Consider the following 12963-nt stretch of genomic DNA (forward strand, 5'->3'; position numbering starts at 1 on the left):
ATGTTTAAGATTTCACAGCTCCACCAAGAATCAACATTTCCTGAGAAACTATGTTAAGCAAATACTTTATATGCTGGTTAAACACTGAGTGATAGCTCCCAGGACATATTGTAAATTAAATGAACAATATCCTGGAATAGTTAAGCTTAGATATAATACTGTAAAAATAAATCAACAGCCTAAATATTTACCTCAATAAATAAATCATTTTAATTCATAACCTCTTGACTACAAAAGCCTTGTCAGAAGTGGTTAATGAATTGCTAGAGTATTCTTTAAGACTTGGGAAAAGTAAAAGGTGGCAATACATTTACAGGATATGGGTGAAATAGTACAGTCGTAGTTTGTTTTTAACAATCACTTTGGCGCTAATATTAGAACATTGATGTCATTTTTCAAAACTCTTAGCTCAAAACTCCTAGCACTTTTTTAAGTTGCTTGGATGCAATACATTCAGTGAACTAAAATCACCTCTTCAAAATCTTATAATTTTTTTTTTTTTTTTTTTAATATCTAGAAAACACAAATAGCATTTAACAATCTTGTTTAAAAAAGAGTGACAAGTTCTTGTTCAAGTCTTGTTCTGTTTAAAAATGTAGTTAAGTGCCATTCATCCATAGTTAATAAGAAAAAGTGTGCCCATCCATTTCTATCCATGCTAAAATGCTTGTTTTGATCTCTCTTCCATTAAGAAATGTTAAGTGGGTGGGCCTACATAAAACGGTGGGCACAAATTTCCAACAGAAAATATAACGCAGCACAAAGTTTCAAAACTGAAAATAACAAAACAGCCCATATACATCTCTGAAAAAAACAAACAATAAAATGCCTATTTTCTGTCTTGTATAATGACAAATGTATGTAGTCACCTATAACACTTTACAATAAGTTTAATTTGTTAACGTTAACATAAACTAACAATATACTTCTACACAATACTTCTAATGCATTGATTAACATTAATGTTAATTTAACATTTACTAATACATATGTAAAATTAAAAGTTGTATCTGTTAACATTAGTAACAGAAAATAACAATGAACAGTTGTATTTTTATTAACTCATGTTAATAAAGGTTAATAAATATTGTAACAAATGTTGGTTAATGCTTTAACGTTATCTAAAGTAAGTTTATTGTAAAATATTACAATAAACATTGTAAACATTGAGGACCGTGCAAGTGTGCAGTTGTTGTGGAGAACAGTACATTAACTTTAATAAACAAGCAACATAAACAACATAAACAAGCACATTGTTTATGTTTCTTTCTACAAAAGACGCATGTATTTAGCTAATCAAACACTGTACATATACTAATATGATGTTTCAAACGCGCTTGGCTTAGAAGTTTCTGATCGATAAATCCATCACCCGCAGATGGTCTGGTTTCAATTGTAGATGGTCCGGATTCATTACTAAGACTTCAATTTCAATTGGGATATCAAATATATAGTTTTTAAAAAATGGACTGATATTTGTTTCACTATTTTCAAATTCAACTCCACAAACTCATGCATCTTACAATTATGTCTTTATGTCATAAACATAACATTGTGGGTGGGATTAACAGAAATAAGACAAATCAGCATTTTGACAAGTGTATGGTATGAGAGGGAAAATTAAGAAACTGCCTGCAATTGACCATGAAAATTGTAATTATTTTTTTAACTAAATATATTAAGTTAGTGTAATAACTATTTTTTGCGTTTAATAAATTACATCCATTTGGAAAATTACCAACTTCTCATTGGGTGGGTCACAATTAAAAGTAGCTTGTAGACAGTGGTACAGAGAGTGGGTGAACTATGCAGTTTGTGTGTAGCGAAAAAACCCTTATAATGTATTTAGCTTGAGTATAAGGGCCGCAATAAACATACTGATCAACCTTGATCTGAAATTAATCGTAATCTGATACATTTATGGATGAATCAGGATATTCAGATAAAAATGTAGTGGGTTACACAGTGAAAAGTAGGTGTTACAAACTAGGAGTATGGACTAGGAGTGTTTGGAGGAGAGGGATTAAAAGTAAGAGGGTTATTTGATATCTACTGTAATAGAAAGACTTGGAGCAAGCTAACACATAAATAGGATAATTTTGATATCATGTTGACTTTTAAATGATCAATTTTCATTGCATTACAAATTTTAGGTGGAGACTATAGGACTTGAGTATGAAATTAAGTCAAGTCAAGTCAAGTCTGCTTTATTGTCAATTCTTCCACATGTACAGCATATACACACAGAGAATTGAAAAATTAAGGGATTATTTAAGGGATTATTTAATTTCATAACCACTGAAAACACACAGATGTGTTCTGTGTTCACCGTAGAGGGCTCATTTCTGAACCAACACCACCAGTGCACGTAATTGAGACCTCATGCAAAGACAGTTTATACCTCAATATGGAATTGTCAACATAGCCTGCCTGCAATAATGAAAAAGAAAAAAAAAATGAACGAAAGCAAAGCAAGCTACAATCTTTAGTACTTTATATTGAGGTAATCATGGAGACAATTAGACAGAAAAAATGGAAAGGCACACTAGAGCCGTACACTTTAGCATTGCCCTCGAAAAGGAAGGGCACACAGATTATATATACCATTTTATACCAACGACCCCCATATTTAAAAACTGGCATTCTGTTATGCATTGTAGCGCACGGGCCGCTTAAGCACCTTTTGAGTAAATTAAAAGGCATAAATTCTGTTTAGCACTAATGCAGACGTCGTCTCCCCAGGCCTGCGAGTCTGAACACCCTCAGCTAAGGAGTGGGGCCCAGGAGGAGGGGGGTAAAATAGCCTTGAGTTGCTTTTCACCTTTCATAAATTCCAGGCTGGGGATTTCTGTACCAAAAAAAAAAAATCATTTGCAGCCCGGTGGTTCATTGCTATTCTGTTTAGATTGATGGTGGTCATTTACCTGGCAGTGGAAGTTAAGTGCTGCTGTCACTCTTGAAGAGCATAATTGGGAGGTTCCACAGGTCAGTGGCGGTGACAGTTTTCTCTTTTGATTAGTGTTAGAGTGATAACAAAACTTACAGCGCGAGTGATGTATGAGCAGGTGCAGATGGCAGCAGTAGATGCTCGGAGGGAGAGCAGAATAAAGCTCACCTGCCTCCTGAAGCCATGAGCCAGTCACCATCGTCTTCAGCACTTAAAGACACCTACAGTGCGATTATGCTTTATTTTTTTTAATTAGTTGTGTTTGCCAAGTCATCACTTTTACTATTGAACATACTTGGCGTTAGTAACTATAGATATTAAACTTTGGCCCTTAAATTCCCTGCATTGTGGTACGGACATTGATGATATTTCCGATCTATTGGTTGATCAGTTGTGGGTTTTTTAAAGGCTGATACAAATACCAGTGTCTAGAGAGTATTGTGGCTGATGGCTGGTATATACTGACAAAAATGTTGCTTACAATTTAATTATATCCAATAAGACATACACACGATTGCTTATTTCAAATGAAAACTAGTTAACTGAAACACAAGTTAGACATATATATATATATACTTTTTCCCCCATAGAGTATTATACATTTGTAAAAATCATATAAATGTTAAAAGTGCAAAATTGGTTTTTGCATTAACATAATATGACATGATCAAATTTGAGCATTTGTCTTTGATACTTTCTCCAAACCCTGAGATTTATGAAAGCTTTTCAGCTTACCTTGATCATAGATACACATAAGATCAGAGAAACCATAACTTCTCTTCTAGTCAAAGGTACTTAAAGCCTCGATCTGGTTTGAATCACATTTAAGATGGGTTTATCCGGTGCCTCGTGTTGACTTGATCTCCTTACAGTGATTGCATGATGTGAACTTCAGAGGAAAAATCGTATCACCTTGTTCGCCCTGCTCTTTTGTAGAGCAACCTGCACAAAGATGCAATCAGTAACAACTCAACCTCACCATCTCTAGCCAAGACTAAGATACCCAATATTAAGTGGGCATCCACCAGCAGCTTTAGTTTATTTTGGCTTGTCAATAGTACCATGTAGGCCTACTTTCTGAACCATCGCAAATAATTATTATTATCTCATTTGCGTGCAGACAGATGCTGGAAAAATTCTGTTTAACATAACAACTATTATTTTATGCAGTCACAGTTAGCTGGGACAATGCTCAGATAGACTACCACTAGAAAAAAAATTGGATTTGGTCAACTGGAAATTCTATTAAGGCTTTGAATTAAAATGTTAAGATGTCCCACGTTACTGCAGAGTTTGCCGTTCATAGTGCTGTAAATCTCTGGAATATCCTGAGGCCACAGTGAATATCCCATCTGAGTGTTAATCAGCCAGGAGAGAATTGCAGACATTCTTTGTAAACTGTCAGCAAACAAGCGTCGTTTTGAGAATAACAAAAAATAGGAAATGTTTTGCTACAGTAGTTTTTATAGCATTTTCAAAGTAAAATGCAAATGTTTGAGTAAACCAAGAAAAATAGGCTCATAGTCCCTTAATTCCCTCACATGTTACCATCTCTATTAGGTGTTATGTATTATCATGGCTTTAAAGCGACTCTGTTTTACATTTCTGCCCAAATCAAAAGATCCCATGCCCAGGTCTTTATGATCACTTAGAAAAGTAATAATTTTCTTTAACAGTGCACATTCTGAAATATCCTTCATGTAGGACAACGAATGCAGGATGTGCTGAAGTTTAATACTTATGGTTGTTCTAGTCCTTAACCCCCAAATATGAGCAATAGTAATATTGATGCTTACCTTAAACTAGTAATGTTGTACCACAGTAAATCAGATGTGAGGCTCATTTGGAGACGTGTATGTCATTTTTCTATTGAAAAATGTGAAAAGATGTTTTCTTTTTTTTGATGCACTCTACATGTGGAGGAATATAGATTGAAAATGGAAATTGTGCATTGAGAGTGCAACCGTTCACAGTATAATACTCCTAAAACGGGACTCAGAAAAAAAGAATTCTGATTTACTGCCAAGTTAACTCCATCATTTCAAATTTATCAATCAGTGCAAGTTACCATCAGCAGTTTCATTTAATATTACATCAACCTGTCACAGGATTCGAGCTCATCCCTGGCTAATCCTTCCCTTTCTTTTTTCAAAATCACATCAGCTCGCTCATCCAGAGAAACACTTTAATTTGAAAAGCATTTTGTCTGTTCCTCTCCTCCTTTCTCTCTCCCTGCTCCTTTCACAACATAGCTTTTATCTATCCCTTTATCCCAGCGTTCCTGTCAGGACGTTATCTCTCTCAAAATTTACATTTTAATTACAAGGCCTGTTGAACTCAGGAAAATCAATAACGCCACCATTGGCAGCTCAACTCTATGTCTACTGCTGGGCCTCTCTATTTCCTCTTATTGATTTATCTCTTTAGCACCTGCAACTTTATTGCTTCAGACAAATAGCTACCATTTTGGTCAATTTGAACCGAAAAAGAAAGCTTTTGGTCGTATTTCATGATTTTGCACACCCGAGTGCCGCTTTGATGCAGTAAGTCATTGAAAGGGAGTGAACCTGGATTAACTGTATACACTGGATGACTACAATCAGGATTCTCATCCTGTCCTGAGACCATAATTCATTTTCTTTTGTAACCCACTACATCTGTTGAACTGAACTGCTGGTATTACCAAGGCATCACTGTTGCTTTTGCTTATATTTAGGGTTAGTGATTTGATAAAGTAATCAGCACATAACTAGTCCTGCCTTGCAAACATTTGTGCTAAAGAAATAAGTGATCAGACTTGAATTTGCAGGACAATAAAATTGGCAAATCAATCAATCAATCAATCAATCAATCAATCAATCAATCATAAGTTTATGAATTGGAGGGACCTGAACCATATCTAGAGACCAGAATATTAGACTATAAGCAAGTATGTTTTTTTCTGAACTGCAAACTAATTTTATGAACCGAGATGGGAACAAATGCATGAAAATGTATTTAAAATTAAACAAAGTACCTCAATTATTTATTGTAAAAATACAAATACAGTATTTTATATCTTATCTTATATCTAAAATACAGAAAATCCATATAAAATTGGTCATTCAATGAGGTATCTATATATTAGGCTGTGTAGCTGGCTAGTGAACTTGCTAATAGTTAGACTAGTTTACTACCTGGCTGCTGACTAGTTTAGATTTCCTCACTGCTGATACACATCACATCTTACCAGAACGTTTGACTTGTTTTGACAGAATTGACTCGAATCCATGTTCAGTTCCATAGATTCTGATTAAATATATTTCCAATTCTTATTATTGCAAAAAAAAAAGTTTGTAACACAGATCATGTGTGATTACTAGAGACTGTTTTCAGTAGTGTTGGTCAGTTGTAAAGTACAAAATGTATGATATATATAATATATGAAAAATAAGTCAATGTTCTTGAAGGCATAATATTATTATGTACAGCTGTATTTACTAATTTTTGTGAAAATTGTGGAATGAAATTAGTATAATTGATCTTTTTGATGAAGGAATTTTAATTGAATCACTAGTTTCAAATATAAAAATTAAGCAAAAAGGAACATCAGTCAGATAAAGAATATAATTTTGTGCAAGAAAATTCTGCAACCTAATTGGTTGGCACAGTGTATTTAATGTTTTCTGGATAAATAAACAAATACCAAACCTAGAAGTGTTTAATGTATAAATTATATTTAGATTTTTTTCAAAGACTTTAAAATATGAAAAAAAAAGTATTTGAAATAAGCATTTCAGATAAACAGATCTAAATCTACTGCCTATTATGTTGATTTTTTACTTTTGAAAACCATATTTGTTGACAAGAAATAAGAGCAGACCAGGCTCCTCATAAACCCACAATGGCCATTTCTTTGAAAAGTGGTCAGGTGTCCCTTAATCAGTATTATGAGGAATTCGCCGTACTTGTTTTTAATTTCATCTCGTTCTGGAAGCTAGAAAGCTTAAGTGTGAGAGTCTTAGATCTTTGTGTCACTCCTAAGACTACCTTAAGCCCCTGCGCACTCCTGCTGGAACCCCCTCAGTCCATTAGACTACAAGTCGGAATTATGTGTTCTGAATATTTGACCTTACGTAACATCATATAGTTTCCTTCTTCCTCTTGTATCTAATAGGACTTGATGAAACTCCCTCAACGTCAACCTCTGGGGCCATAGCCAAGCCATCAAAACCTGTGGTCAAACATCCTGTTCCTCTTGTGTCCTCCAGTCTGTCTCGACTCAAGAGGAAGATGTATGATGAAGAGCAGGACCCCACCCGTGCTGCTGCAACGCTGCGTGTGCTCAAACACAGGATTCATTCTACTCCTTCAACAAGGTGATCCATGCCAATTCACAATTCCATGCCCTATTTTATCAGGTAACATAGACTGGTATACACTAGGGCTAAAAAAAAAAACATTTGGAAATGATCAAATGCTCAAAATGATTAAAATAACAGAATGTTTTCAAATATAGTGAGAGAAATCTGAGAAAACAAGACATTTTTTAAAGTTTTTTCTTATTTTTATATGGAAATATTCATAAAACTATATATTTCATATAGTATTTAAAATACAAAATAAATAATAAAAAAACTTTTTTTTTTTTTAATTATTGTTGTTGTTTTGGAGATTGAAGTGTGTTCTGGTTGTTTCGGTATGTCTGGGGGCTCTACTGAGGTCGCAGTGTGCAGCAGTGACCAGGGGGACATAAACAAAGACAAAGCCTCTGTTAAGACCCTTGTCGTTCGGTTTGGTGTGGATCTTTACAGCTGGGGAGAGGAGCAGCCCACTGCTGGCAAAATCATCAAGTACAGTCTCATTCATAAGAAACATTGTGAATGTTTTACGTAACACATTCATCAGTCTCTTTTTGAAGTATGAATGGATTGTGATATGTGATGTAGCCACTAGAGAGCACCATTGTATGCACACTGACTTCTAACACTAACACTTCTAACACTAACACACTAACTTCTATTCCTCAAAATTAAATGATGAAAACATTGATCTGGAGGTTTAATTTTTTTTACATCCTAATACAATATAGTTTTTTCTGCGGTCATGGAAGACCTGTAAATTGTAATTTTAAGGCCTGGAAAAGTCATGGAAATCTACGAAAGTCCTGAGAAAATCCATACTATTCTATACTATAGAAATTCCATGATTTCTATACTAAAAATAAATTTTACAAGTTATGCTCACCCCTAAAATATTTCCCCTGCAAAAAATGCACTTTGTGAAGGCAGATTCTATATGAAGGTTTTTTTTAAAATTAAATTGTCAAAGATCACACATTGATAGAGTTTGTGCAGTTCCTTTACTAAGACCCTGTCCTCACTGGTTTTTAGGAAGGCATCACAGCACCAGTTCTGGGTGCCTCATGAGGTGGAGGAGGAAGTAGAAAACGAGGAACTGTCTGAGATGAAGTCTAGATATATCACCTTTGCTGGGAAATTTAAACCTGTGGAGCACAAGTGCAAAGCACCAATGCCAAATGAATCTTTGTGTGAACGCCAAGACAGAGTAAAGGTCAGAAAAGTAACAATAATGATGCCCTAAAAAATACACAGAAGAGATGTAATGCTGAATATTTTTTCCCATATTTAGCTGTGTTTGGTAGAATGGTAGAAACGTATTTTTATTTCATTGTGTAAATAAATAGATATAAGCAGGACACTGATTGAATAAATGGCTGAATTAAATGAGTTGTAATTTCAGTGCCCGTTCCATGGACGCATTATCCCTCGGGATGAGCTGGGCAGGCATGTTAGCCCAGAAGATGCACTGCGATTGGAGAAGGAAAAGAGGAAGGGCGAGGAGGAGCAGCCAGGTTAGACCATTTATGCAACCCATTTAACAATATTCAACTCAACAATCAATCAGCAGTGATAGTTACCTACAGGGATAGTTCACCCAAAAATGAAAATTTACTATTCACTATGTCTGGGGTGACAAACTCCAGTCCTGGAGAGCCACAGTCCTGCAGAGCACAGCTCCAACCCTGATAAAAAACTTACCTGCCTGCAGCTTTTTTGTAACCCTTCAGATCTTGATTAGCATGCTCAGGTGTGTTTGATTAGGCTGAAGCAAACCTCTGCAGGACTGTGGCTCTCCAGGACTGACGTTCGCCACCACTGTACTAGGTCATTTACTAGGTACTGTGGATAAATTTTATAGGTTTTTTGGTCATTCTGAAGCATGATAGTAGGTATGTTTCTACACCTATACTACATTTCTATAAACGTTAAATGTTGCAGTCCAATTCACATATTTGTTTACATGTGCTTTACATGTATTCCAAACAAAACCCAGTCACCACAGGAAAAGCCACCACAATGTCACTAGGGCCTTGACATATCTAAAAAGAAAGCTGACATTTAAGTCAGAAGAGCTTTTTAGCAAATATTTAATAAATATTCATTCTGCTCCGACGACCATGTTGCTAATTGTATGTTAATTGTATGTCAACATACCCATCACGTCTCTATGCATGTGGGCAAGGTATTTTTTGAATGTGATATGATCAACTGAGATGTTTACATTATGTATTTTCAGTCCAATTAAGCCATCAATCCCAGTGCAAATTGATTATTTGGCTGCATGTAAATATATGGAAAAGAGCAGCATGAGAATTCTTCAAACTATCTCATGTTTTTGCAGGTGTACGACTTCCATCTGTGGACACAAAATGAGTAAATTCTGAAACTCTTAAGGCATGTTTAGGATCATGCACTCTTGCCAAATTAATATTGCACACCAAACCTGAAAGCTTGATAATCTTCTTTCATGTTTTGCCAACCCAGTGCTGATGACCCCAAGGCCTTTTCTACACTGTCAAAAGTCCTTTAGTAACCGGTAGCCAGGCGAAATCCTAGACCTCCATTACCCACAGTTCCTTCCTTATAACACAACAGTCCAATCAGGTGTCTGTGAGACTCAAGGAAGAGATGAACTGATGGAATCCCATCCAAGTCATCATCAATACACAGATAATAGGACAGGCTGCATCTCACTCTGCCTCTCAGCTTTTCTCTTTTCTCCTTCTCGCTCTGGTTTCTTTTCTGGAAAGGTGCTAAAAGCCAATTAAGTAGCGTCTCCATGCTGTCACTGGAGCGTCGGATGTGCTTTCTTTGGCCACAGTTTACTTGTTAACAAACAGTTATCTGAGGCAACTGACTTCGGGGGCCTGCTGACCACTGGCTTGTGAAATAGCATCTTTTGTAACTAAGTAAGCTATCGATCCCTGTGACTCCATCACGCCCTCTCCCCGTCGACATGCCGGTTGTCAGGGTAACCACAGGACACCCCACCCCACCTCATGATGTCCATCAGTTCACTGACTGAACACTTGCTCCCCTGCTGCGCCATTGATTTCTGCTTCAGGCTTCAGCCTTCCCAAAATATTTCAGTCGCATGTGATTCTGAACACTGTATGTGTTTCAGTGTGTCTAACGAATGTCTGTAATCTGTGTCATTATGATACTGCTCATACTTGTGTGAACTCAAATCTAACACCTGTGCTGTTGCTTTTCTAAGCGCTCAGACTTGAAATTTGATAAAGCGAGTGAAAAAATTCCCTTTGATTTACACTGAAGGAGGGGCCGAATCCATATCTAGAGACAAGAAAATTATACACTGTCAAAAGGAATCTGTCTGGGACAGTACCATTTCAAAAGGGACCATTTATCTAATATTACATTTGAGGTACTGATATGAAGGCTAAATAAAGTACCAAAGTGTAGTTTTGGAAGTTGTACCACCCCGTGACAAGTTTTGTACCATTTTTTTTTCAGAGAGTTTAGAGGCGTGATGGTGCAAAACTCTAACAACAGCATAGCAACAGACTAACAACAATTCAGAACTCCTTAGTAACTGCATAGTGATGCCCTGGCATCCCCTACATAACTGAAATGGTCATGAACTGAGAAATAAAAATTTGCTTGATCTTTTGATATATAAGAGGTCATTGTGCTATAAAAACTTTCTGTAATTTTCAGAACTTAAATCTTTCTTGTTAGTCTAAAAACAGCTTATATTGAAGCCAATCTGCCAAAACAACAGGTTGTGGAATGTGTCACTCTATGATGTAATAGTATGGCTAAACACCAAGATCAATGCCTGCTTCTACATCGCTGCCTGTTTAGCACTGCCCACCGATTCACACATGTAGTGTAAATAACAAGAGGCAAACACGGGTCTACGTAGAAACCAAACGATAAACTTTATTTGATTAACTTTATTTTTAAAGGGGTGGTTGACTGTTTTTTTTCTAGGCTTGACTGTGTTTATGGGGTGCAGTCTAACATGTGTTAATGCTTCGTTTTTAAAAAAAACACATTATTTTTCACATTATTTACCTTTATTCCACACCGCACTGTCCCTTCTCCTATAAACGCACTGATCATTTCCTGCTTTTATGAAGCCCCTCCCTCAGAAATACGCAATAGGCTCAGATTGGTTAGCCGGTCCAGTGTGTTGTGATTGACTAAACTGCCTCCAGTGCGCGTCTAAACATCCCGCCCCTCACCCCAGTGCCATGTGCTCTGGTTGTATTTTAAACAATGGTGTTGTCTATATTGCTTATCAATTTGAGCCAGATTGAGACCCAGAGAATATTAGGCCCTGTCCACACGAACACGGTTATTTTGAAAACCGCAGCTTTTTCTACGCGGTTTGGCTGTTCGTCCACACGCAAATGCAGCACCAGTTCACTGAAACCGAACATTTTTGAAAACGCCTGCCAGGGTGAAGATTTTCAAAAACTCCGATTGCAGTGTTATCGTGTAGACAGCGAAACTGGAGTTTTTGGCTTGTGACGTTGGAGCCTGTGCTGTTATCTCCGCCTACTGGAAACTTTTTCAGGCTTCTGATTGGCCAACATGGTTTTACGGTTGAGATTATCTCCACCTGTTGGTTAGGCATGCTCTTGACAGTGCGTCACAGCATGCATTTTCGTTTTCGTGTGGACGGAGACTGTTGGTTAGGCATGCTCTTGACAGTGCGTCACAGCATGCATTTACGTTTTCGTGTGGACGGAGATTTTTTTTTAAACAGAAGAAGGAAAAACTCGTGTACGTGTGGACATGGCCTTAGTCAATAATGCAAAATGACAATAATAGACACTCAATTTTCAGTTAAAGGCAGTTCATAATTGAATTCAGTGATGTCATCATCCAGGTCAGTTCAGTTTAAATAGTATCTGTGCAATCAAGTCGATGATATCGCTGTAAATAAAGTGTCCCCAACTAAGCAAGCCAGAGGCGACAGAGGCAAGGAACCAAAACTCCATCGGTGACAGAATGGAGAAAAAACCTTGGGAGAAACCAGGCTCAGTCGAGGGGCCAGTTCTCCTCTGGCCTGATGAAACCAGCAGCTCAGTTCCAGGCTGCAGGGAAGTCACATTGTGCAGAGGACTCATCTGGTTCCTGTGGTCTTGTCCCGGTGGCCATCTAGGAGACAAGGTCTTCACTGGGAATCTGTCTCTGGGGCTCATCTAGTTATCCTGATCTCCACTGACATTCAGGGCTGTAGAGATCATCTCTAGCTGCTGATCCACCATCTGGGTTGGATACGTACTGGATCCGGGTGACTGCAGTGACCATCTGATCTGGATACAGACTGGATCTGGTGACTACGGTGACTTCGGAATAAGAAAGAAACAGACTAATATTAGCGTAGATGTTATTCTTCTAATGATGTAGCAAGTACATCGCGTTTTATGGGAAGTGTCCCATAAATGATTCTGGTTGTCCTAATTAATGCAGCCTAGAAATCCTTTAACGGATTTGAATATTAGAAATGTGTTGGTGTGTTACGTGTAAGCCAGGTTAAAGAGATGGGTCTTTAATCTAGATTTAAACTGACAGAGTGTGTCTGCCTCCCAAACAATGTTAGGTAGGTTATTCCAGAGTTTGGGCGCTAAATAGGAAAATGATCTGCCACCCTCAGTTGATTTTGATATTCTAGGTATTATCAAATTGCCAGAGTTTTGA

The 12963-nt window shown here is 37.0% G+C and overlaps 1 protein-coding gene across 1 annotated transcript in view; it reads left to right on the forward strand.

The window, feature by feature from the left end:
• LOC107550991 (UV-stimulated scaffold protein A-like) overlaps positions 1-12963 on the forward strand; it is a 50316-nt gene that overhangs the window by 9403 nt on the left and 27950 nt on the right. Inside the window, exons 6-9 of the mRNA XM_016232467.1 lie at positions 7104-7305; positions 7627-7779; positions 8320-8500; positions 8690-8801. Of these exons, the coding sequence (XP_016087953.1) occupies positions 7104-7305; positions 7627-7779; positions 8320-8500; positions 8690-8801 (648 nt within the window). The remainder of the gene's footprint in view (positions 1-7103; positions 7306-7626; positions 7780-8319; positions 8501-8689; positions 8802-12963) is intronic.

Source organism: Sinocyclocheilus grahami, unplaced genomic scaffold (assembly GCF_001515645.1).
Source record: "Sinocyclocheilus grahami isolate Dianchi unplaced genomic scaffold, SAMN03320097.WGS_v1.1 scaffold411.1, whole genome shotgun sequence".
NCBI lineage: Eukaryota > Metazoa > Chordata > Actinopteri > Cypriniformes > Cyprinidae > Sinocyclocheilus > Sinocyclocheilus grahami.